At 45.5% G+C, this 26,258-nt stretch overlaps 1 protein-coding gene across 1 annotated transcript in view; it reads right to left on the reverse strand.

Annotated features, from left to right (window-relative positions):
- The window catches only part of DDX10 (DEAD-box helicase 10), a 169,811-nt gene extending 148,175 nt beyond the window's left edge, over positions 1 to 21,636 (reverse strand). Inside the window, exons 1-8 of the mRNA XM_035114420.3 lie at positions 21,327 to 21,636; positions 16,243 to 16,303; positions 13,670 to 13,800; positions 13,407 to 13,565; positions 11,490 to 11,610; positions 9,311 to 9,500; positions 5,957 to 6,083; positions 3,801 to 3,963 (exon numbers count right to left, since the gene is read on the reverse strand). Of these exons, the coding sequence (XP_034970311.3) occupies positions 3,801 to 3,963; positions 5,957 to 6,083; positions 9,311 to 9,500; positions 11,490 to 11,610; positions 13,407 to 13,565; positions 13,670 to 13,800; positions 16,243 to 16,303; positions 21,327 to 21,509 (1,135 nt within the window). The 5' untranslated portion in view covers positions 21,510 to 21,636. The remainder of the gene's footprint in view (positions 1 to 3,800; positions 3,964 to 5,956; positions 6,084 to 9,310; positions 9,501 to 11,489; positions 11,611 to 13,406; positions 13,566 to 13,669; positions 13,801 to 16,242; positions 16,304 to 21,326) is intronic.
- Positions 21,637 to 26,258: the final 4,622 nt, after the last annotated feature.

Raw genomic sequence — 26,258 nt, forward strand, 5'->3', positions numbered from 1 at the left:
CAGAGTGGACGACCTGCTGACAGCGGCACGCAGGGGCAAGATCTTCACCAAGCTCAACCTGAGGGGGGCGTACAACTTGATCAGGATCCGGGAAGGCGATGAGTGGAAGACCACGATGTTCACGCCTCTCGGCTCTTTTGAATATCTGGTGATGCCCTTCGGTTTGCAAGGGGGCTCAGCATGCTTCCAGGCCTTCATGCACCACGTCCTGGGGTCCCTCCTCTTCAAGAAATGCCTGGTCTTCTTGGATGACATCCTTATTTACTCCACTGACCCAGAGCAGCATGTGAAGGATGTCAGAGAGGTGTTGCAGCGCCTGAAGGAGCACCACCTGTATGTGAAGCTGGAGAAGTGTAAGTTTCACACCAAAGAGGTGGACTTCCTGGGCTACAAACTGTCAGACAAGGGGCTAGCGATGGACAAGGACAAGGTGCAGGCCATCCTGGACTGGCACAGCCCCAGGACGCGCAAGGATGCCCAACGCCTACTAGGCTTCGCCAACTTCTACAGGAAGTTCATCAAGAACTTCTCTCGCGTTACGGCTCCCATCACGGACTGCCTGAGAGGCAAGCAGAAGTTCAGGTGGACACAGGAGGCGCAAGCAGCGTTCGAAAGCCTCAAGAGGGTGTTCGCTTCCGACCAGAACCTGTTACACGTGGTGCAGGATGCGCCCCTACGCATTGAGACCGATGCTTCAGACAAAGCTTTGGGAGCGATCCTGTTGCAACTGGATGCCAACAGAGAGTGGAGACCCTGTGCCTTTTTCTCCAGAAAGCTGACACAGCCAGAACGCAACTACACGGTGTTTGATAAGGAACTTCTCGCGATCCATGCTGCGTTTAAACACTGGAGACATTTCTTGGTGGGCGCCAAGCACCCCATTCAGGTGTGCACGGACCACAAGAACCTGGAGTTCTGGAGAACGGCCAGGGTGCTCAACCAGCGGCAGATACGGTGGGCAGAGTTCTTATCGCACTTCAACTTCTCCATCCACTACATACCGGGGGAGCAGAACGTCAGGGCGGATGCCCTATCCCGCAAGCCAGAGTACATGGAGGAGGAGTTGCCACCAGCACCCCGACACATTTTCCCCCCGTCAGCATGGTCCTGCGGAGCAGCAGTGGTGAGCGAGGCAGAACTCACAGCACTGACGGCAGCCGATGAGTTTGCCACCCGCATCTTCAGAGAGCTGCGAGGGGGGAGGGAACAGGCAAAAGACTTTGAGGAAAGGAGGGGGTTGCTTTTTTACAGGGGAGCCCTGTACCTGCCCACCAACCAGCTCCGAGGTAAGGTCCTCAAGCAGATGCACGACAACCCGACGGCGGGTCATTTTGGAAGGGACAAAACCACTCACCTAGTCATGAGACACTTCTGGTGGCCAGGGGTGCGGGAGGATGTTCGAGACTATGTAAGGGGCTGTGACACCTGCCAGCGGGCAAAGGTGGTCAGAGCAGCACCAGCAGGGTTGCTGGAGCCATTAGCCACCCCGCACAGGCCGTGGGAAGTAGTGTCAATGGACTTCATCACAGACCTGCCGTCGTCCAGGGGCAAGACCGCAGTGTTGGTGGTGGTGGACCTTATGTCCAAAATGTGCCATTTTATACCGTGTGCCAGGGCGGTCTCTGCAGAAGAGACCGCCAAACTGTTTCTTGACCACGTATTCAGACTGCATGGCTTACCTTTAAGAGTTATTTCGGATAGAGGCCGCCAATTTGTTTCCAGGTTCTGGAGGCGGCTCATGAACCTCCTGCAGGTGGAGGTCAGCTTGTCGACGGCTCAGCACCCGCAGACCAATGGACAGGCGGAGAGGGTCAACGCCATTCTGCAGCAGTACCTGAGATGTTACGTCAGCCAGAGGCAAACGGACTGGGTAGATCGCCTGCCACTGGCAGAATTTGCCTACAACAATGCGGTGCACGTCTCCACAGGGGTGTCGCCCTTTAAGGCCAACTACGGGCGCGACCTCAGATCTTTCCCGGAGAGGGAGGGGGAGGAGGAGGAGGGCCCGCAGGCAGAGGATTGGGCAGAGGAGCTGGAGACGGTGCACCAGCAGCTCAGAGAACACTTGGAGAGGGCCAAGGAAGCGTACAAGAAGGGGGCAGATCGCCACAGGCGACCGGGGGAGGTCATCAGGGTGGGGGACAAGGTTTGGCTGTCCTCGGAGGGCCTTCCCACCAGAGGGAGGTGCAAGAAGCTGGCACCCAGAAGGTTGGGCCCCTTCACGGTCACGCAGCAGGTAAACCCGGTGGCATACAGGCTGGCACTGCCAGAGGACATGAGGGTGCACCCAGTGTTTCATAGATCGCTGCTGTCTCCGTACAGGGAAAGTAGCAGGTTCCGGGACAGCGCACGGACCCCCGAGGGAGGGGGGGAGAGAGGAGGCAGGGAGCCACTCAATGAAGCAACGGCCATCCTTGATTCACGAAGGGGGGTGGGGGGCCTGGAGTACCTAATGGCATGGGAGGACGCCCCGCCATCCCAAAATGAATGGGTCCCAGCCACCCAGATACAGGAGGAATTCTTAGTGGAAGAATTCCACGCCCTCTTCCCACACAGGCCCAAGCCCTGGCACATGGAAAGGGAGGGGGAGGAGGAGGAAGCACAGGAGGGGGAAAGCAGTTCACCATGGAGATGGGAAGCAGAGTTTGAGGACCCGGAGGAGGAGATGTGGGTTTCTCCGAGGTCCACTCAATCAGGAGAAGAGGTGGACTGGCAGCAGATTTTCACCCCCACCAGCTCTGAGGCCACGGACTTTTTGGGCTTTCCCTCTTCCCAGGAGGAAGAAGGGGGCCAAGGGAACTGGGGGGAGGTGTTCACACCAACCGGCTCGGACAGCACGGAGTTTATAGGCTTTCAGTCACCACCAACACCTATGCAGCCGCCCGGGAGGGAGGAAGGGGGGCCCGGGAGGGGGATGGATGTGAGGGGCAAGGGGTATCGCGAAGCCCCTCCCCTCCTGAGTTCCAGCCCAGCCCAGAGCACGACTGAGAGCAGGGAAAGCTCCAGCTCCAGTGGGGAAACAGGAAGTGGGGTCCAAGGCTCTGGCAGGGTAGAAGAGCCAGCGTCCCAGGTGGGACAGGAAGGAGGAAAGAGGGGGGGAGACCCATCCCCCCAACTCCGGAACTTCGCAGAAAGCGTCGGGGGAAGAGGATGGGGCTCCCCAAGTTGTTATGCTGGTGCAAGACGCGCCAAAAGCCATTCGGAGGTTCTGATGAAAGCTGAAAAGATGTGTCTCTGTAAATAGCTCTACCTTTAGCACTGTAAATACGCAGCACCAATAAAGAGATAAAATGCAGAGCGGTGGAGAGTCGTTACTCTGAAGTAGTCCCATCAGACCACTGTGACAGGGTGCATTTTGAATTTTGAGAGTGCTGGGGCACCAGTCACAAAATGGCTGCCATGGAGGGGCGTGGCATAACACAAATGGCTGCCATGGGGAGCATGGCAGAGCACAAACTTAAGAGAGGCAACAATTCCTCAACAACCTTATGTTTACCGTGGAAAGTCAGCTATGTCCTGCTGATTATGGCGATTGCAGACACAAACATAGATGTTGTTGCTAGTGAAACTGGGAAACAATCCTTAGTACGCAGAAAAAATATGCAAGTTAATCTCGCAACTCTCATTTCACAGGCATTGTTTAGGAGGTACCAGCACATTTTGCTCTATACATTTCTTTCTAGCAAACTATAGGGTCTTTTCTTTTTTATATAATGTAAGTTCACAGTCTAGGGCACCTGCCCTCGGTACAGGTAGTTCTGCAACTTTATATAAAGGTGGAAGAACTTGAGAGTGCTTACCAAGGCCCCGAGCCGCAAGATCCGTAGCAAAGAGAACTGCCGATTTCTTGCGCACAAAGTCAGTGTAGACTTCCATTCTCTTCATCTGCTGCTGCTTGCCATGAAGAGCCAGTATAGGGAGCCCGGGTCGAAGACGGCAGAAGACTCTAAACAAATACTGGACCTAGAAACCAGTAACAATTCAGACTGTAAGTTCTTTGGGGCAGGGACTTGTTTTATGCTTATGCTGCTCTATAACGTGCCATGTACAATAATGGGGTGATAGGACCAAACTGTACATGATGGGGGAGAACCCTGACTGACTCTTCCAGTGTTTAATTTATTAGCTGCAGCAAAGGGCTCTGCATCTGAAAAACATTAGCCAGGCACTGGGGTTGGGTGGGGAGGGAAGGGTGTTCAAGCCCATTGCCGCTGACATGCCATTCCTTCCAATCTTATCATCAAAGCTGTGGTAGCTCTACGCTGAGGGGGAAGGGATGCGTGAATTCAGAAATAGCAATCACTATTACTATAAAGTTGCAGCTTAAATAGTTCATTTGTCCTTACTTCAATTATTCAGTTTGATTGATTAACTAAAATATTCCAAATGACCAAAAAAGGCATCCCGATCTATCAGGGAGCAGTTTGAATAGAAATTTCAAACTCAGCTGCTAAGGTTCATGAGGAATCCCTGAGGAATCTTGCCCTGTTTGCAAACTTCCCATGGCCATCTGGCTGGCCATTGTGAGAACAGAATTCAGGTCTAGAAGGGCCTTTGGTATGATGCAGCAGAATTCTTCTCATGTTTTAAACAAATTTTCCAGGCTTTTAATCACAATCCAGTGTCACGAACAGATTTACAGTTACGGACATCAGAGGTGCTGTGATTTTTTAAAAAAATTATTTTCTTTAAGTTCAACAATACTGTATCAGAGGAAGAGGATCCTACCTCTTCGTAATTACAAAAACAGCAGTATCTTTTTCCAAAACTCTTTTAACCCAGGGGCATTTGGTGTGTTTGTGTGTTCAACACTTATTTGAAACAGCAGGAAGGCTGAGTCTCAATACCTCCATTGCAAAGGTCTGTATTCATTGTGAGGAAAGCTCGACACAAAGAAAACACCACAAAGAAAATGCTGTGGTGAAAAAAAGTACAGTGGTGCCTCGACGTACGAATTTAATCAGTTCCGAAGGCACCTTTGTAGGTCAAAAAATTCGTAAGTCGAAGCAACCCCATCTAAAAATTCGTAAGTAAAAAAGACCCTATCTAAAACCGCCGCAGTTTCCATTCGGATGTCGAAAAAATCGTAAGCGTGCGGCCATTTGCCTCATTCATAAGTCGAAAATTTCGGTTGTCGAGTCGTTCGTAAGTCGAGGTACCACTGTAGTCAGTAAATGCTTATGCCAAACTCTGCCTGCAGCGGTTACCATTTTATACCTGGCTATGCGCCTGCACAGCACTATTTTTAACCGATGGACCTCAGTACAGTGGAACCTCAGTTTAAGAACAGCCCTGTTTATGAACTATTCAGTTTATGAACGTACAAAACCGGAAGTAGTGTCCGGGTTTGCAAACTTTACCTCGGTCTATGAACGGAATCCGAACGGTGGAAGGGCACCGGTGGCGGGAAAGCGCACCTTGGTTTAAGAACGGACTTCCGGAACGGATTAAGTTCGTAAACCGAGGTACCACTGTAATTCTCAGCCGTCTCAAGTGGGCTATGACAACAGAAGTTTGAGAATCCCCGCTGTACCTGTTTGGGATGCATATTTACCATTCCATCTTCTGCTTGTAAATGAACTAGGCCTAAAGTTTAGATAGGTAGATATAGAGACACACAGAGAGAAAAACACTGGCTTGAGGACACTTAAGTGTAATCTCTAGTAGAACTGCATGTTCACCTTCAGGACTCAAACAGGAAGAAATTTCGCTGGACTTCTGCACAAACCTTTACCCGCTATAGCAAACTTTTAATATCTCCTGTTTTAAAGTATTTATTAACATATTCCTGCTTGCTGGGCACAGGAGAATATTTCACAGGTGCTTTAATTTATGATGCAAGACCCTTGCCTGAAGTCCTGGCAGGAATGGTATTAACTTGATATTTGAAAAGAAAAGAAAAAGTGAAAGCATTTTTTATAAATGGTTAAGAGACAGAATTATAGATATTCAATACCTCTTTACAGCTTGCAAAAAATACAATACTTTTCTTATTCAGATGACTTCTCAAAAAGGAGTACAACATATTGATTTTCTGGTGCAGTTCACAAACAACGTAGTTCTGTTCCAAAGTTGCTGGAGTACTAAAAAATAATAATAATCACATATTTATCATCATTATTATTGGGCACAATTTATCATCCTGCCTTTCTACCAAATGGTGCACAAGGTGGCCAATACAAGTAGAATATGAAATATGTATGTTTATGTATAAATGTGAGTGCGTATATGAACACACATACACAACCCTATCTATCTCAGTCACAACCCATGAATTAACTATAGAAGAACAAAATATACAGTAGATGAACAAGGCATAAGTCATTAAAACCAAAGAATGTATGTATAGGTCAGCATACAAATGAAATAATATTAAATCATATAGATCTATTCATGTGGTGCCTGGGAGTTATAGTCCAAAACACGTGGTGGGCACCAGGATGGAGAAGGCTTGTCTACTCCACCCGGCAGTGCCCTTCAGCATGGGTAGGCAAACTAAGACCCGGGGGCCGGATCCGGCCCAATTGCATTCTAAATCTGGCCAGCGGATGGTCCGGGAATCAGCGTGTTTTTACATGAGTAGAATCTGTCCTTTTATTTAAAATGCATCTCTGGGTTATTTGTAGGGCTGCCTGGTGTTTTTACATGAGTAGAATGTGTGCTTTTATTTAAAATGCATCTCTCTGTTATTTGTGGGGCATAGGAATTTGTTCATAATTCCCCCCCAAAAAAAAAATATAGTCCGGCCCCACAAGGTCTGAGGAACAGAGGACCGGCCCCCTGCTGAAAAAGTTTGCTGACCCCTGCTCTTCAGGGTCTGGAACAGAAGTCTTTTCTAGAGATGCTTTTCTAACTGGAAAGTTTCCTTCGCACAAATCATACCCTCTCTCACTGATCTCTGGCAGAAAGAATCAATACAACTCACAGTGAACCTATGCAAGGGTACCTTCCAATCAGATTGTGCACTGCTGAGATACAGGTGCCTTAAATTAATGCTCCCCCAGCACGCTCAAAGCTTATGCAAAATACTTCATTATACACTGGCCATGGTTGAACCTGAAACCTTTTTTAAAAAAAATCCCTGGTGTTTTATTTGAAGATGGCTGTTGCTCTGCCGAAATTGCAGTGATCTGTAATAATTTGATCCAGCCCATTGCTCCGTAAATTACGCAGCTGACATCGCTGCCTTGTACTAATCTTGCTCGGAATCCCCACCCCCTCATTCTGGTAAACTGTGAAATACTGTTTCTCAAAGCAGTAATTCCTGTTTGAAAATATCCGTGCTTTGTTTTATCGTCCCAATTCAAGCTGCTTGGATTTTTCCAAAGAGTACGGAAGTGTCATCACAAAGGCGTTACCCTGCAAGAGTGCACATTAAATCAGACTAAGGTTCGACTAGATGACACTCAAGGTAATACTTCCAGCTCTGCAATTCTGTGAAATCTATGAAAAGCACCTCATGCTAGTCTGGATGGAGTTTAGAAAGCGGTCTCTGAATGTGTGTAGAAACTAGCCTAGTGTACAATGGTAAAATATACGTTTTTCCACTGCTTTGCAGTAGTTCCCCAGGGAGCCTTCAATGTAGAGTTCCTCAGGGTTCAGTTTTATCCCCCCATGCTGTTTCACCCGAGTGGGGTAACCCAGACTTTTGGAGTACGCTGTAGGCAATATGCTGATGACGCACAGCTATTTCTCCTTTACATCCCGCAGGTGCGGCAGTGGAAGTGCTGGACCGTCGTCTTGCCTGCGTAACGGACTGGATGAGAGCCAACAAACTGAAGGATAAGACTGAAGCACTCTTTGTGGGTGGTCATGGACTAGAATGGATGGGAGGTGGACCTGCTCTTCATGAGGCTACATTCCCACAGGAAGGAGCAGGTATGTAGCTTGGGGGTATATAGAATGCCAATCTAGGCCCAACTGCACTGGCCGCCAATTAGTTTCCAGGCCCATTTCTAAGTACTACTTTTGACCTGTAAAGCCTTAAACGGCTCAGGACCACATGCCTCAAGAACCGCCTCTCCCCTTACGAACTGGCCTCGATGCTTCAATCTTCATGTGCCTCCGCCATGAGAGGTCCAGAGGGTGGCAACACAAGAACAGGCCTTTTCTGCAGTGGCTCCCTGCTTGTGGAATGCTCCCCCCCCCCTGGAGGCTCACCTGTTGCCTTTGTTACCTATCTTTAGATGTCAAGCAAAAACATTCCTCTTCTCCCAGGCCTTTGCCCAACTGAGCTATCATTGGCATTTTAAATTGGGGGGGGGGGGCACTGTTTTTGTTTGTTGCTATGCTATGTATTTTCATGTTTTTATATTGTAAACTGCCCTGTGAACCTCAGGCAGTACAGAAATGTAATAAATAACAACAGTAATAAATTTGTTGCTCTGCCCATTTTGCCTCTGATCCCAACCACCTCTGCCACGTGGCCCTCAAAGGTTTACACAGGAGGGAATGCGGCCCTCTGGCAAAAAATAAACAAACATGGTTCCCCACCCCTGATTTATTGAAAGCCACGGAACACAGATTGTAGTCCTAAGCATGCATAAGTATGCATTATTGCTTTCACCTGCCGGGCTGGTCTTTAATTCAATTACAGTGGTACCTCGGTTTATGAACACAATTGGTTCTGGAAGTCTGTTCATAAACTGAAGCGTTCATAAACTGAAGCGAACTTTCCCATTGAAAGTAATGGAAAGTGAATTAATCCGTTCCAGATGGGTCCGCGGCGTTCGTAAACCGAAAATTCGTAAACCAAGGTGTTCATAAACCGAGGTTCCACTATAATTCTTTAATTCAATTACAAACTGAATCCTGCATCTTTAAATTTTCTGGTCACCTGTTGAAGCCTTGGTGATGGAGAGAGAAGAGTATCAAATCAAGAATTACTTAGGCTGGCTTTTGACAGTCACACAGTTAAGCCAGTTTCATCTATTTTAAATTGGCTATTTTATATACTTACTTCAGCTTACAGCTCCCTGCCGCAGGGCCAAAAAGTTATAGATCACAGTGATTTGTAGCACACATAGTACTTAAAATGACAGAACAGGAGTTGAAGCAAAGAATTCTACAACCACACTTCCACTGACCCAATTAATTTCTCTCTCTCTCTCTCTCTCTCTCTCTCTCTCTCTCTCTCTCTGTGTGTGTGTGTGTGTGTGCCTTCAATTTTCTAGCCTGTGTTACCCCAAGGCCTCAGGTTGAATAACATGACTCTCCATCCCGCCCCCTTCTAAAAAACAGGCACATAATGGAGTAAAAAAGAGCTACCCTTTATTTCCTTCGAAGTCTAGACAAAGAAGAATTTTCCTACCTGAACTTTGCCTTCTCGTGTACCCAGATATATTCTGGATCTTTCAAGCTCAGCCGGGCCAGGTCCTTCACCGATTTGGTTTGCGTGGCTGAGAAAAGCAGAGTCTGGCGCATCTCGGGAAGGTTTTCTATGATTGCGTTCATCGTATCAGCAAAACCCATGTCCAGAATTCTGTCAGCTTCATCAAGTACTGGAATGAGAAAGGCCAGCTGAAGGGAATTGGATTCCCCCCCCCCCCAAGCTTCTAACCTTCAGAAAGAGCGTGAGACTAATTTCCACACTTGATAGCAGGGGCTTAGCCGCATGAAAGGCATTGCTCCAAAATACACACAAGAAGGGATTTGTTGGGCTCAGCCTTCACAGACGGGGCCTTGGGAGGTCACCTAATCAAACCCGCTGCTCAATACACGATCTACAACGCAGGATGCAAACTACAGCATCCCTGACAGAAGACCGTCCAGCCACTGTTCAAATATCCCCAGTCAAGCCTACTTCCACATCTGAAAATTCATTCACGTATCATAGCTTTCCTGTGTGAGTGGCTGGAGGTGGCTGGAGGATGGATGGTGGCTAACAGATTGAGGTTGAATCCTGACAAGACAGAAGTATTGTTTTTTGGGGGGACAGGGGGCGGGCAGGTGCAGATGACTCCTTGGTCCTGAATGGGGTAACTGCGCCCCTGGGAGTCATTCTGGACTCACAGCTGTCCATGGAGGTGCAGGTCAATTCTGTTTCCAGAGCAGCTGTCTACCAGCTCCATCTGGTACACAGGCTGAGACCCTACCTGCCCGCGAACTGTCTTGCCAGAGTGGTGCATGCTCTAGTCATCTCCCGCTTGGACTACTATAATGTGCTCTATGTGGCGCAACCTTTGAAGGTGACCCGGAAACTACAACTAATTCAGAATGCGGCAACTAGACTGGTGACTGGGAGGGGCTGCCGAGACCATACAACACCGGTCCTGAAAGACCTACATTGGCTCCCAGTAATTTTCCGAAGACAATTCAAAGTGCCAGTGCTGACCTTTAAAGCCCTAAACGGCCTTGGCCCAGTATACCTGAAGGAGTGTTTCCACCCCCATCGTTCAGCCCAGACACTGAAGTCCAGCTCCGAGGGCCTTCTGGCAGTTCCCTCACTTAAAGGGAACCAGGCAGAGGGCCTTCTCGGTAGTGGTGCCCACCCTGTGGAACGCCCTCCCATCAGATGTCAAGGAAATAAACAACTATCTGACTTTTAGAAGACATCTGAAGGTTACCCTGTTTAGGGAAGTTTTGAATGTTTGATGTTTTATCATGTTTTTAATATTCTGTTGGGAGCCGCCCAGAGTGGCTGGGGAAACCCAGCCAGATGGGGAGGGTATAAATAATAAATTATTATTATTAATCTGTAACAGACAGAGACAAAGGGCCTCAGCGATGTGGCACAGCACATCCTTGGCAAGCATAAGGTCCCAGGTTTAATCCCTGGCATCTCCAGGGTAAGGGAGGGCCTGAGACCCTGGAAAGCTGCTGCCGATCAGAGTAGACAGTACTGGGTTCAATGGGGCAGTGATCTTAGAAGCTTCATATGCTTGGCTGTTCCAAGAGCTCTAAGTATGTGCGTGCCTGCCTAGAACAATAACTTAAGATTACCTGCTCCCAAGGCGGGGAACCTTACAGCAGCCTGACCTATTGTTCTGCTGCTTTTATTGAACTTGTTCATTTTTTTGTATTCTAAAACGACAGGCCAACTCTGACACGCTGGCGAAGAAGCAGACTACAAAAGCAATAAATAAATTAGGACTAGCTTATCCAAGTGCACCAAACCATATCTGAGCATTGATTTGGTCTTCTTGCCTGCTCACCTCTCCACTGCCCACCAACCAAACACTTTTTCAATGTTTAATGTCTTTATTTGCAAAGCATTTAGTAGAAGTCCTGTCTGCGGATCAACAGAAATGGAACCAAATAATGGAGCACAAACAGGTTCTTCCCATTCACTTCCAATTCATGGAAAGGCTTTTGTATGTTACAAAGACCAAGCACTGAAGCGACAACCCCACTTCATCCTCTGTGTGCTTTAATGGAGCTTCAGCTCTGGGCAGTGGCTTCCAATGCAAGCATTTTGGACCAAATTCAGATTTCAGATTAAGCCTATTCAGTAAAAGCAAAAAAAAGATAAATTGAAGCATTTCACTTACTCAACATGTGCAGATTGGAGGCATGGAAATAGGATGTTTCGTCCATGTGCTGTAAGAGCCGTCCCGGAGTACATATCAGTATGTTTATATTGTGGATTCTTTCCGATTCTTGTTTCAGGTCCTGAAATATCAGGCAGGTTTGAGGGCATGATTTCAGAATACATGGTTATGAAGCAGGGAGCTCCTCTCCAAGCCCATTCAGGTGTAGCAGATCGCAGTATGATCTAACCATTTCCCCTGCCCCCCAAGCGATTTCAAACTGTGTATTTATGTGTCTTGTGGCACACAGAAAAACTCTATCGACACGACAAGCCACAACCCAGAGGCACCTTTAGAGATGTAGCAGCCTCTAGCTAACAATTCAAGGAAGAAAATTTCCCAGTGCTTTATTTTTCCAGTTCACAAGTCTGCAAGTAACTGGGAATGAACGCCAATTGCAAATACATTATTAGGCGAAAGTGGCAGCTTCAAAATGCTTCGATTTGTTTAAGTACAATCATAGAATCATAGAGTTGGAAGAGACCACAAGGGCCATCCAGTCCAACCCCCTGCCAAGCAGGAAACACCATCAAAGCATTCTTGACATATGCCTGTCAAGCCTCTGCTTAAAGACCTCCAAAGAAGGAGACTCCACCACACTCCTTGGCAGCAAGTTCCACTGCCGAACAGCTCTTACTGTCAGGAAGTTCTTCCTAATGTTTAGGTGGAATCTTCTTTCTTGTAGCTTGAATCCATTGCTCCGTGTCCACTTCTCTGGAGCAGCAGAAAACAACCTTTCACCCTCTTCTATATGACATCTTTTTATATATTTGAACATGATATTTGAACATGGCTATCATATCACCCCTTAACCTTCTCTTCTCCAGGCTAAACATACCCAGCTCCCTAGGCATCTTTTCCAGGCCTTTGACCATTTTGGTTGCCCTCTTCCGGACACGTTCCAGCTTCTCAGTATCTTTCCTGAACTGTGGTGCCCAGAACTGGACACAGTACTCCAGGTGAGGTCCGACAAGAGCAGAATACAGTGGTACTATTACTTCCCTTGATCTAGATGCTACACTCCTATTGATGCAGCCCAGAATTGCATTGGCTTTTTTAGCTGCTGCATCACACTGTTGACTCATGTCAAGTTTGTGGTCTACCAAGACTCCTAGATCCTTTTCACATGTACTGCTCTCAAGCCAGGTGTCTCCCATCCTGTATTTGTGCCTTTCATTTTTTTATTTTTTGCCCAAGTGTAGTACTTTACATTTCTCCTTGTTAAAATTCATCTTGTTTGCTTTGGCCCAGTTCTCTACTCTGTTAAGGTCATTTTGAAGTGTGATCCTGTCCTCTGGGGTATTAGCCACCCCTCCCAAGTAAATGAACATGTTTAGGTCGTTCTCTAAGGCATCAGAATTGTTTCCGATACAGACTGAACTTTTTCAAATCCAGAGTTTTCCAGTAAAACCAAATCACTGCCTCTATTTGGGACATTTTCAGTGACTCCATCAAAGCTTGCTTACACGCATCAAGTCTCTGTGGGACATCCATCACCCAGAGGGACACCGAAATCAGAATCAAAGCATTCTCAGGCAAGCCTGTGACAACTCACTTGACTGGGACAGCTTTCAATGGGCAATATGTGCCATTATGGCGGAAAATCAATACAGAGCTTTCTTGAAAGGCTGCATACGTCAGTCATCAGGTGGCTCATGCCTTTTAAATGGAGGTATGTATGTGCTACTGTTTCCTTGGAACCCATTTCCTTGGAAATATGTCGCACCGAGTTCTAAGAAAATTACTTCCCAGTCACTTCGTACAACACCCCAGGATAATTTTCAAACCATAAGCAATCATGGGTTAGATAGAGGGAGCGGTGGGGGGGGGGGAGATCCTGTGTTTTTGTTTTTATTTTTTTTAAAGGAGGGAACAAACCTTTCCACCAATGATAAGGCCGGCCGAGAACTCGTGATTCTTCCCCACCTTACGCAGAACCTCAAACGTTTGGTATGCCAGCTCTCGGGTAGGCGATATGATCAGAACTCCCAGTCCATCCATGGGAGTCCACTGTTGACGGTATAAGATTTCCAGAGCCTGGACAGTTGACAAAAATGCCAGTTAGAAGCCCTATAAATTTCGTCATATTGGCTCCCCCTGGGCCGAAAGTAGAATATGAAATTATGAGATACATTACTTACAGGTACAATGAAAGCCAAAGTTTTGCCAGATCCAGTCTTCGCAGCTCCCAATACGTCTTTACCTTGCAAGGCCAAACCTATGGTCTGCCTCTGGATTTCAGTCACCATGCGATACTGAGCTTCCTGCAATCCTGGTGTGAGGAAGACCATATATATCAACATGCTTGGAATCAACCATTCATGGGGAGGGGGGAATCCTCATGTTAAAAGCGACCTAGTGCCGCCACCACTGACTGCATTCAGCCGCTGTGAGAAGTACTAATATTGCTCTTCTGTGCAAGGAGGGGACTCTGGTTGACCTAAAGCCCCCCACCGCCACCCCAGCTCTGAAATGGAGAAGCCCAATGTACACAGCTAAAGGACCATTCTCACAATTGCTGATGGGGTTCCGGGGCTACTCCTTGTAACCCCACAAGCCCTTGGTGGTTCTCAAAGGGTGAGGCACACCACAAGGATGTGGCAGGAGACGATGGCAAGGGTGGCGGGAAGATTCAAGGACAATCAAAGAAACATTAAAACATTTCAGTGCAGTATTGTATTAAAATCAAAATATTTCTTTATTTTCAGAATATGGATAGATCCGATAGGTATAGTGTATTTATTGTACAGTACCGGTAATTTGGTGTGGTACAAGATAACGATGGGACGCGGGTGGCACTGTGGGTTAAACCACAGAGCCTAGGGCTTGCCGATCAGAAGGTCAGCGGTTCAAATCCCCGCGACGGGATGAGCTCCCGTTGCTCGGTCCCAGCTCCTCCCAACCTAGCAATTCGAAAGCACATCAAAGTGCAAGTAGATAAATAGGTACTGCTCTGTCGGGAAGGTAAACGGCGTTTCCGTGTGCTGCTCTGGTTCACCAGAAGTGGCTTTGTCATGCTGGCCACATGACCCGGAAGCTGTATGCCGGCTCCCTCGGCCAATAACGCGAGATGAGTGCTGCAACCCCAGAGTCGGTCACGACTGGACCTAATGGTCAGGGGTCCCTTTACCTTTACCTTTAAGATAACAAAGTGGCCCAGAGAAAGAAGTTTGAGGACCACTGCCCTAGCCTGTTATTTTAACACAAGGGTAGCCAACATGGTTGCCTCCAGATGTTGTGGACTACAACTCCCATCACTCCTGGCTGCAGATCATGAGTGTTACAGTCCACAACATCTGAAGGGCACTTCAACCTCTACCCAACATGTGAGAAGGTTCATCTGAATTTCCCATCCTCCAATGACCTGAGATGAGTAAAGAATGATCTCTTAACAACTAAGGCAAGGGACGATTTATAAACTGAAAAAAGACCTGAGAGGTGGGTGGCTGCAGTTTCGGGGTTTCAGGATGTTAAAAATAACTGAAGGGCATGCATACTGGTAAACATTTATGTGAACTGCTTTGCAAGCCTGTGTATCAAATATGGCTATAGTTGAAGGCAAAGAACATTCACTAGATCTCGCACATGGTTCACCATGTGTAATCAATGTGCAAGGGCCCAATTCACCCCACATGTGCACCTTAGATGTGCGCATTTGTCACACACGGCAAACTCCACATGGGATTCTTGCAAGGTGCTACACCGGGGGGTGGGAAACTGGATCTGTCCCATTGTCCAACTGTACCTCTCCACATGCAGTTGATCCTAGTCACATTGAGGCAGCGATATCACTTAAAGTTATTAACAAGTTGAGAATATTAGTGCAGAATATATACTGTATTTTCCTGCGAATAAGACTACTTTTTAACCCAGGAAAATCTTCTCAAAAGTTGGGGGTCGTCTTTTACGCCGGGTCGTATTTCTTATACGGCGAGTCTATTCCAAACTCTATATTTTAACTGGAAAAGTTAGGGGTCGTCTTATACGCCCAGTCGCCTTATACGCCGGAATATACGGCAATTATATGAAGTTGACACGTACCCTAGGACACCAAATAAGGGTACCACATGTTAGGAAAACTGTTGGAAAAGTGATACCTAGTTGGAAAGTAACAGTTAAGGTATTACTGGGCAGGTAGTGATTCGTTGGATAATGTACGGCATGATTTAATTGATACATAGTGAACTATAAAAGGTATTTTAGCCCTGTGTTCTGGGCTCAGACTTTGGAAATAATTCCTCTGACACATTCTGCTAGCTAGCACTAAATAAACACCTTTCCTTTTCCATCACTGCGTGGAGTCTTCCTTCAGCCCGAAGATTTTTGCAACGACGTCTTTTCCTGACACATACCTGATGCCACTTATGATGGCAGATGGCAGTGGCTTGGGGAAAACAGGCTTGCAGGCCTAATTAGGACCCTTTTGTGGGTTGGAGGTTTCTACCCTATTCAGAAGAGACTTGCACACAGGAAATTTCATTCTGGACTGAGCCAGCATTTCTTATTTTGCTCTTAATATGCTTTCTTCAACCAGCTAATCATGCAGGCTTGTACATAACTGCTGCCAGGTTACTTATAGGCAAGTAAAAAAAAATCACCCCTATGCAACTAAGAAAGGAACGTTTATAAAATATTTTTGGGAGCAGAAAATGCCTGGCATAAGGTTGTAGGCTAATAACTGCCATAGAGATTCTTGCTAAAGTATTGTGCTTACCTTTCAGTGTTTTCTTAGATAATGGAAAATCCGAAAATCTTACAACCTCATTTGCATTTATCTGAAAACAAGCAAAGAAAAGTGAAATCTGAAAGGATCTCATTTAGATGATTGAACAAGAGGATCTGTCAACTCACTCCCCTCTCAAATTTCTTAATTACACAGAATTAGCTGCTGTGAGAAAGATTCTCACATCAGAGTTGAAAAAAGCGTTGCTGGTTTGTCACAGTTTATTTGGGAACAAGCAGCCTGCTAGTCAGTCTGTCATTGGTTTTCGAATTCCTGCTTCTTAGGCCAGCCCAAAATTACAGCTCCCTGTTTAATGGCTGTGAAAGGACACTTGGAAATGTAAAGCCAACATTTTTTTGGGGGGGGGGGAAATATGGCAATCAGAAGGAATACTATATAGCTCTTGCCATGTACCCAGAGGCCACCTGTTCCTGGTTTGTACATACAACCCAGAGATCTCACTTCAATCAAAGCCATCATCTAAATATACCTACAGTAACTGCACCCTACTCTAATATTCACAGCTTCCCTGAAAGTAATGAGATGAGAGGGTGCACGTCTTATGTGTGATTTTTTAATATGAAGAGGAAGCGATGCTATCTCCACATTTTTCAACCTGCTACTTCCCTCCCCCGAAATGAGGCGTCTAATTTGCATTAGGAGTCTATCTGCAGAGATTAAAAAAAAGTTGATTACAGACCTGCCTCGCTTAGAACTCTTGACGGGCACATCTATATCTTCATTACAAATTTGCCTAATCATTTCTAACTCTTGGGATAAGGATATATATATATAAAAGCGGCTGCTGTTTTTGCACTCCACAGGTTTCTCTCAGCATCTCTCATGATGCCACAGTTTCAAAACTGGTTTATTGGCATGCAGAGCAATCATCAAAATGGAAATTAGTCACATAGCTTTCATTTCAGTGGGAGAATTTTTTTTTAAAAAAAGTTTGTCTCAAAAAAAGAGGGGCTGGGTTAAGGGAAGGGATATTTCAGAACCATTGGCTGAGAACATACTGGCTTGAATAACTCTGTACATGAAGAGTGGTGGAAACTAGATCTTAAAACTTAAAATTTACAGCTTGTTATTGAATAAGATAGAATTTTGAGAATTTTATGAAAATGCAATAAGTGCTGGAGATGCAAAAAACAAGTAGGAACCTGCTACCATATGTGGTGGGCATGCTAAGAGATAAAGAAATTCTGGGACATGACCTACAAGGAATTGAAAAAATTATTAAGAACCACATTTTACAAAAACCCCAAAGCATTTCTTCTGGGAATTTTGACAAACAATTTCCCTAAAGATAAAATAAGACTATTTCTCTATGCTACATCAGCAGCAAGAAGGTGGCTAAATATTGGAAGGAGGAACACATACCCACCAAAGAGGAATGGTTGTGTAAGCTGAGCAAGAACTTGGAACTCGCAAAGCTGACAGATGAAAAAAGAGACAAGTCAAATAAGACAGTTAAGAAAGAATGGGAGTACCTAAATAAATATCTGATGAGTCAAGATCCAGCAGTGAGGATCTGGTTGTGTCTAGAATAACCCTGCAAAGGTAAAAAAAAAAACTCCCTGATACCAATATGAAGATGTACTGAAAAACAGATAAGTTGGGATTAATTAGGAATAATGAACTGTCATGAGACTGACGGAAGCCCAAAGAACAAAATAATATGAAAAATGAAATACCTAAGAAGTGTCAGCTTCTTAGGAAAACAGACGGTATGTAAAAGGTAACTGTTTGTACATTATTAAAGTCTTAATTTAATAATGAATGAACGCTGTCCCATCTATGATTTTTTCTTATCTTCATTAAGATTTAATTGTATTACTTTATGTAATTTATTTAGATTTCTGCTTTTCTTTTCTTTCTTCTTTTGTTCTTTGTAACCTTTTTAAATCTTTTTTCTTCTTTTCACGTTTAAAAGTTTTGATTTGTATGTATTTGCAATATAACTCAATAATTTAAAAAAACTTAATGTACTGGTATTTGAAATGACAGTAGCATTAGTTCATGGTAAACATAGGGTGCTTTGAGTATATCAGCAGCCTCCCATGAAAAAAAGAGTGGGAAAAGATTTGTGGTCTGTATAGCAACAAGATATGAACTTTATTAAAGACCCAGATTTTTCATTTTAAAATTGAGCTAAATTAAATACAGTGGTACCTCACAAGACGAATGCCTCACGCAACGAAAAACTTGCTAGACGAAAGCGTCTTGCGATGCTTTTGGTGACTCGCAAGACAAAGTTTTCAATGGCCGCGCTTCGCAAGACGAAGTTTTTCGGCGGTTTTTTATTATTATTTTTTGTTTTTGTTTTTTTGGAGCGGCAACCCATGCTTCGCAACACGATATTATTGCTAGACGAAGCGACTCGTGGCACGAATTAATTTCGTCTTGCGAGGCACCACTGTAATGTGTTGGCTGTGGCGTTTTGAGAGTTTTGTTACTGAACGATTTCATTCCCTGATGCTGCTGCTGCAGCTATATGCTGCATTTTTATTTGTTTTATGGTGCAGAATTGCATTTTAATGCTTTCAACGTTACTGGAAGCTGCGCAGAGAACTCTTGTTATTGGGCAAAACAGTAATACAGTGGTACCTTGGGTTAAGAACTTAATTTGTTCTGGAGGTCTGTTCTTAACCTGAGGTACCACTTTAGCTAATGGGGTCTACTGCTGTTGCCACCACCGCGCAATTTGTTCTCATCCTGAAGCAAAGTCCTTAACCCGAGGTACTATTTCTGGGTTAGCGGAGTCTGTAACCTGAAGCGTTTGTAACCTGAAGTGTCTGTAACCCGAGGTACCCCTGTATGGTAAATAATTAAATAAAATCGCTGTAAAAGGGAGCCAGCAGGCATGGGGAGCCAGCAAACGGGCTTTCTATCATGCACACAGGACAGGAAAAGCGAGAGCCAGGTGAACATGACCCAGCAGCAAAATCTCCTTCCTCTAGTCTAGAGGAAAAGTCGAACTCCATCCACTTCACATGCTACAGGTAGGAGAGATTTGTAGTTGAAAGAGAGGAAAGTGCAGGAGGACCCATAGATCATATTATTATTATTATTATTATTATTAATTATTAGCTGAGGCTGCCGAACAGACTCTTGGGCTGAGGCGCTGCTTAGGGGGTTTGTTGGTGGGGGTTGTTGTTAAAAGATATTAATTGTTTGTATCTATGGTATGATTTATGTTGTTCAATTTGGTGGTATAGTTTATCGGTGTGTTATTATTGTTTATGACTACTTTCGTTATCTTTTAAATTATGTTTTTTTCCCATGTAGTAAGTTGCCTCAAGCATGCCTTTAACTATGGAAAGGTGGCATACAAATAAAATGATGTATTGATTGAAACATAGGTTTCGGGGGAGGGGGTGGATTCCACACCACATGACATCAGCAAATGAGGCAAGAGGAAAATATATATATTAGATACAACCCTGTGCTTTAGATTTCGCTCACGTGTTATAGAAGACTGGCCACTACTGTTAAACACTAACACCTTTCACAAAGAAATTGCACAACTGTATTTGTTCAAAGTATTTGCATGTGTACATAGACCTTCTTGGTTCACAACATGAAGGCATGCAAGGAACACAGAGTGCTCTATCACATTTTTATAATGTTGTACCCAACTCCAATCTCCGAGCGACACAAGAATCCAGGGGTTCCAGGCACCTAATAATAATATTTTTTTATTTATTTATACCCTGCCCATCTGACTGGGTTTCCCCAGCAGTATCAAGCAGTGTTACAAACTGAGATATGAAAGCTAGGAGCTAAATGGCACCTTACGCCTAGGTTAGGGTGCAACAACGGAATGTCTAGGCACACTTTTTAATAACAAGAATACAAAGCTGAAAATGAATGAACTGCAGCTAAAATATGTTCATTTTTCACATGGTCTAGTGTCTTTCTCCTGCCCACCCCCTTAATATTCTTAAGAGGGTCTATTCTCCAGTCTTCAGAGAGTAGCTGGGGAGTGGGGAGGCAGAAAAAGGTTCTCATTTCCTTCCACTTTGCAGTTTTAATCCGAAATCTTAAGCGCAGTACTGCACCCAAAGCTCAGAAACTGCTTGCGCTAATGAAATTCCCTGCTGCAAAATGCGCCTAGAACAGGCATCCCCAAACTGCGGCCCTCCAGAGGTTTTGGCCTACAACTCCCATGATCCCTAGCTAACAGAACCAGTGGTCAGGGATGATGGGAATTGTAGTCCAAAATATCTGGAGGGCTGAAGTTTGGGGATGCCTGGCCTGCAACAACGGGAGTTTCAAACACTGGTACCAAGCAGTACCCTCAAAAAACGAATGTATGTGATCCAATCTGTATTTCTACTTCCCTATTAGGAACTACACTCCATCCTTCTGCACCCTCATTAGAAACAAGGCCTGAGAACCCTAAGGAACACCTTTTCCAACCCTCTACACTTCATGTAATCGGACATCCGGTTTTGAGTCTGCCTTCCAATGGAGGCAAGCCAGGTTGGTACTAGCACTAGATGCCCTCCCCAGGGAAGTCCGCCTGGCCCCCAACATCAGCATATGCCTTCCAGTAACTGCTAAAATGTAGCTTTTTACATTTATATTGCTGTTGGAGGAGGAGCGTTTATTGGTTGCTGGTCCCCCCCCCCCGCCTCTTCTGGAACACTTGAACATTTCAGTGTAGTATACTAGTATCAAAATAATTTTATTTGCAGAATATAGATAGATGTCTTTTTTCCAAATCAAGTTGTTGTTTCTTTTCGATCCCCAAGGCATTTTTTTATTCTGAAAGTGTGGCCGGAGGAGGGGGGTAAGTTTGAGAACCACTCCAAAACACATTTGGAGTAAGCGCCCTCCTTCCCTCAAAGGATCCTGGGTGCTGTAGTTCTTAAACACCGCGAGGGGCCAGAATCCTTTGAAGGAAGGGGTGCGCTTTCAAAGCACCCTTCTCTTTCTCTCTCGCGGCTCAGACCATTCGTCCATCTAGCTCCGTACTGCTTGCACTGACTGCCAGCGCCTCTCCAGGGGTCTCTCCCAGCTCTACTGGGAATGGAACCGAACCGGGGTGGGTGGGTTTCTGCCCTTACCTGCGAGTAGCTCTGCTGCAGTCTGGCGATGCCTTCCTTTTCCACTTCCCAAGCGGGGCGCTTCTGCTTTTGGCGCTGCTGGCGCAGCCGGTCCTTGCGCTTGGCGTAGTTCTTCTTCCAGCGCTCGAAGTTGCGCACCGGGTCCGGGCCGGGCCCACCGAAGGTCCCCCGGCTTTTCTCCATCCCACCTCGGAAACAGCCGGCGTGGGGAGAGACGGCAAACACGCTTCCTGGCAGCGTAACGCGCGGCGGCCGGAGGAGGAGCTGGGCGCACGGAGAGCGCGTCAGCCTCACCGTCTCCGCCCCACGGGAAGGAAAAGCCCAACCCCTCCGCGGGCGGGAGAGGAGCCTGCCCTACGGGAAGCTCCCCGCAGATCCCCAGATCTGCGAGGGAATCTGCCCCGCGTGGGCTTAATGCATCCTTTGATTCGTCCATTGATTTCAATGCGTCCATTGATTCGTTCCAAATGGTTGTCTTTGCGCTGGATAACTTATATTAAAAATGTGCGGTATATTTCTATGCAGCCGCTTGCTAAAAGCCGTGAGAACAGGGAGCGGGGGTGGCTGGGGCAGAAAGAGAAATTATTGGACAGGCAGCAGAGCGAGGCTTCATCCGAACCTTATTTTTTGCTTTTTTTGCCCGCCCCCCGCCCCCTGGAATCATCATGTTCAGGGTCACCTAGTTCAGGGTTTCCCAAACTTGGGTCGCCAGCTGTTTTGGGGACTACAAATCCCCTGACCACTAGTCCCGGTCGCTAGGGATAATGGGAGTTGTAGTCCAACGGGAGACCCAAGTTTGGGAAACTGCAATCTTTTGCTCAACGTAGGGCTCGAACCCACGACCCTGAAATTAAGAGTCTTGTGCCCTCGTGACTTGGGCTATCCAATCCAAACCTGCTTTCACAAAATTTATACACTGCTGCTTTATTTGGGGGGGGGGCAACCTCAAAGTGGTTTGAGCTCATCCCTGTGGGGATGTGTAGCGTTAATAAAGAGGAGACTGCCTGCTTCGCGTTTTGAAATAAAGCCAGCAACATATGGATTGCCCCCCGCAGATTGCCTGGACGATTGTTGCTGTTCGATCAGGTTTACCTTTGAGCTTAAGTTACGTTTGTGCGGTAAAAACCACTAGAGGTCGTAACTCTTGCATATGTGTATACAGTAATACTGTACTCATGAATGTGGAACAGGCATAATAGCTGACAGAAGTGACTTGAGCTTTGAGTTTCCAAAACCTGAGTTGAAGTTTGGAGCATACAGTATAGGATGACAAAGAGTATTTCTGTACATGTGCAGAGCGCCTTTCCTGCACAGCTCATCCCAATTCATCCTTGCACTCTTAGAAAGGTTGCCCGTTAAGCTTCCCCCATGCACACAGAGAAGGAAAACATCAGCTGATCATGCTCATTATTTTATGGGAAAGCCCATGATAGCATGCATAAAGTATCAAGAACTGCTGAGATCCTAGTACCTGAAATCCAGAAGAAAACTATTTATAAACTTTTTTCCATCATGGGCTCTGAAGGCGCCATATATAATAATAAAGATAAATTTTGTTCCAGAGAAACCAATGGGGGCTATTGTGGACCATGGGGGATCACATTTGCATGGTTCTGATCGGGGCTTTCAGCTACATTAGTACTGTAAAGAAAAAGCGCTTTATATGCGTTATAACACTGTGACACCAGATGGCGCTGGGGAGTCCCGTCTTTTGCCAACATGATTTCCCTTTATGAAGCTTACAAGCGTTTTCCTGAAACACTTTTTTTCATGTGTCTAGTTCAGATGGCCCTCCAGATGTTTGGGACTACAATTCCCATCTTCCCCGACCACTGGTCCTGTTAGCTAGGGATCATGGCAGTTGTAGGCCAAAACATATGGAGGGCTGCAGTTTGGGGATGCCTGGTCTAGATCCAGCCTTTCTTACAGTGCAGAAAGTTACACTGTATTTAACTAAACTTACTTCCAGATGGGAATCCAAGGCTCTGTACATGCATTTTATTATAGAACCAACGGAAACCGAGTACGTGGGTGTGTTTTTTATGTAGTACTCACACCATCTAGATCTATTGCCCCGCAGAGGACCTTAAGGTCCATAAATAACCATAGTTTAGAGGTCCTGGACCCTAAGGAAGTCAGACTATCCTCCACCAGGGCCTTTTCAGTGATGATTCCGAGCTGGTGGAATGCTCTGTCCCATGAGACTAGGGCCCTACAGGATTTAACCTCCTTCCGCCGGGCCTGTAAGACAGAGCTATTCCGCCTGGCCTTTAATTTGAACTCAGCCTGATTTTTTATTTCCGTTCTCTCCCCCCCCCCCTTTATGAAGATTACCCGCTCTGGGACCCCACAACTAATTCTCCCCTGGCCTCCTCACTGGCCCAAGTAGGACTGATTTAGCCAGCTAGCCCTGGTGACTATCTAATGTTTATTGGATGGACTTCCCCCAAATTGATTTTTGAATTTTATTGTTATTCATGCTTTTATACTGTATTTTATGCTGCTTTTATGTTGTATTACAATTAAGTGTTTTAAATTTGTTGTTAGCTGCCCTGAGCCCAGGTTTCTGAACCAGGAAGGGCGGGGTATAAATAAAAATGTATTATTATTATTGTTATTGTTATTAATTATTTTTATTTTTATTGCATATTTCTGGCTCTGAAAAGTGCTTCTTAAGCACTTAGAATCATAGAATCATAGAGTTGGAAGAGACCACAAGGGCCATCCAGTCCAACCCCCTGCCAAGCAGGAAACACCTAAGAAATTGTAGAAAGATTTTGACAGATTTTTCTGGGATCAAAAGAAAGTAATTTAAAATAACTGTTTTTGAGACATTTCATTCCGAATCTTCCAGACAGAGGATGATGACAGGTGGGTGTCCTGGACCCCCCCCCCATGAATATTGGTTCCGCCCATGCCTGAAGTGTGTCCATTTGAAAACCGAAGTGGATGTGGGTGGGTGTGGAGCAAGATCACAGTATAGTGGTACCTCGCAAGACGAATGCCTCGCGCAATGAAAAACTCACAAGACGAAAGCGTTTTGTGATGTTTTTGGTGACTCACAAGACGAAGTTTTCTATGGCTGTGCTTTGCGAGATGGGTTTTTTTTTGCGCTTTGCAAGCCGAAATTATTGCAAGACAAAGTGACTCACGGAACGAATTTTTTGCGCTTTGCAAGCCGAAATTATTGCAAGACAAAGTGACTCACGGAACGAATTTATTTCGTCTTGCGAGGCACCACTGTAAAGATCATCCTTCTTCATCCTTCTATCATATCTACTACTGTGGGCAAGAATCCCGTAGTAGAAATGGAGTGGCCCTCATAGTCAACAAAAGAGTGGCAAAAGCTGTAATGGGATGCAATCTCAAAAATGACAGAATGATCTCGATACGAATCCAAGGCAGACCTTTTAACATCACAGTAATCCAAGTTTATGCACCAACTACCGGTGCTGAAGAAAGTGAAATTGACCAATTCTATGAAGACCTACAACACCTTCTAGAAATGACACCAAAGAAGGATGTTCTTCTCATTACAGGGGACTGGAATGCTAAAGTAGGGAATCAAGAGATAAAAGGAACAACTGGCAAGTTTGGCCTTGGAGTTCAAAATGAAGCAGGGCAAAGGCTAATAGAGTTCTGTCAAGAGAACAAGCTGGTCATCACAAACACTCTATTCCAACAACACAAGAGACGACTCTACACATGGATATCACCAAATGGACAGCATCGAAATCAGATTGATTATATTCTCTGCAGCCAAAGATGGAGAAGCTCTATACAGTCAGCAAAAACAAGACCTGGAGCTGACTGTAACTCAGATCATCAGCTTCTTATAGCAAAATTCCAGCTTAAACTGAAGAAAGTAGGAAAAACCACTGGGCCAGTAAGATACAATCTGAATCAAATCCCTTATGAATACACAGTGGAAGTGAGGAACAGGTTTAAGGATTTAGATTTGGTGGACAGAGTGCCTGAAGAACTATGGATGGAGGCTCGTAACATTATACAGGAGGCAGCAATGAAAACCATCCCAAGGAAAAGGAAATGCAAGAAAGCAAAATGGCTGTCCAACGAGGCCTTACAAATAGCGGAGGAGAGGAGGCAAGCAAAATGCAAGGGAGATAGGGAAAGATACAGGAAACTGAATGCAGATTTCCAAAAAACAGCAAGGAGAGACAAGAGGGTCTTCTTAAATGAGCAATGCAAAGAAATAGAGGAAAACAATAGAATGGGGAAAACCAGAGATGTGTTCAAGAAAATTGGAGATATGAAAGGAACATTTCGTACAAAGATTACCATAATCAAGGACAAAAGTGGTAAGGACCTAACAGAAGCAGAAGACATCAAGAAGAGGTGGCAAGAATACACAGAGGAATTATACCAGAAAGATATGGAGGTCTCGTACACCTCAGGTAGTGTGGTTGCTGACCTTGAGCCAGACATCTTGGAGAGTGAAGTCAAATGGGCCTTAGAAAGCATTGCTAATAACAAGGCCAGTGGAAGTGATGATATTCCAGCTGAACTGTTTAAAATTTTAAAAGATGATGCTGTTAAGGTGCTACACCCAATATGCCAGCAAGTTTGGAAAACTCAGCAATGGCCAGAGGATTGGAGAAGATCAGTCTACATCCCAATTCCAAAGAAGGGCAGTGCCAAAGAATGCTGCAACTACCGCACAATTGCGCTCATTTCACACGCTAGCAAGGTTATGCTTAAAATTCTACAAGGCAGGCTTAGGCAGTATGTGGACCGAGAACTCCCAGAAGTGCAAGCTGGATTTCGAAAGGGCAGAGGAACCAGAGACCAAATAGCAAACATGCGCTGGATTATGGAGAAAGCTAGAGAGTTCCAGAAAAACGTCTACTTCTGCTTCATTGACTATGCAAAAGCCTTTGACTGTGTCGACCACAGCAAACTATGGCAAGTTCT

The sequence above is a fragment of the Zootoca vivipara genome, chromosome 4 (genome assembly GCF_965207765.1).
Source record: "Zootoca vivipara chromosome 4, rZooViv2.hap1.1, whole genome shotgun sequence".
Taxonomy (NCBI): domain Eukaryota; kingdom Metazoa; phylum Chordata; class Lepidosauria; order Squamata; family Lacertidae; genus Zootoca; species Zootoca vivipara.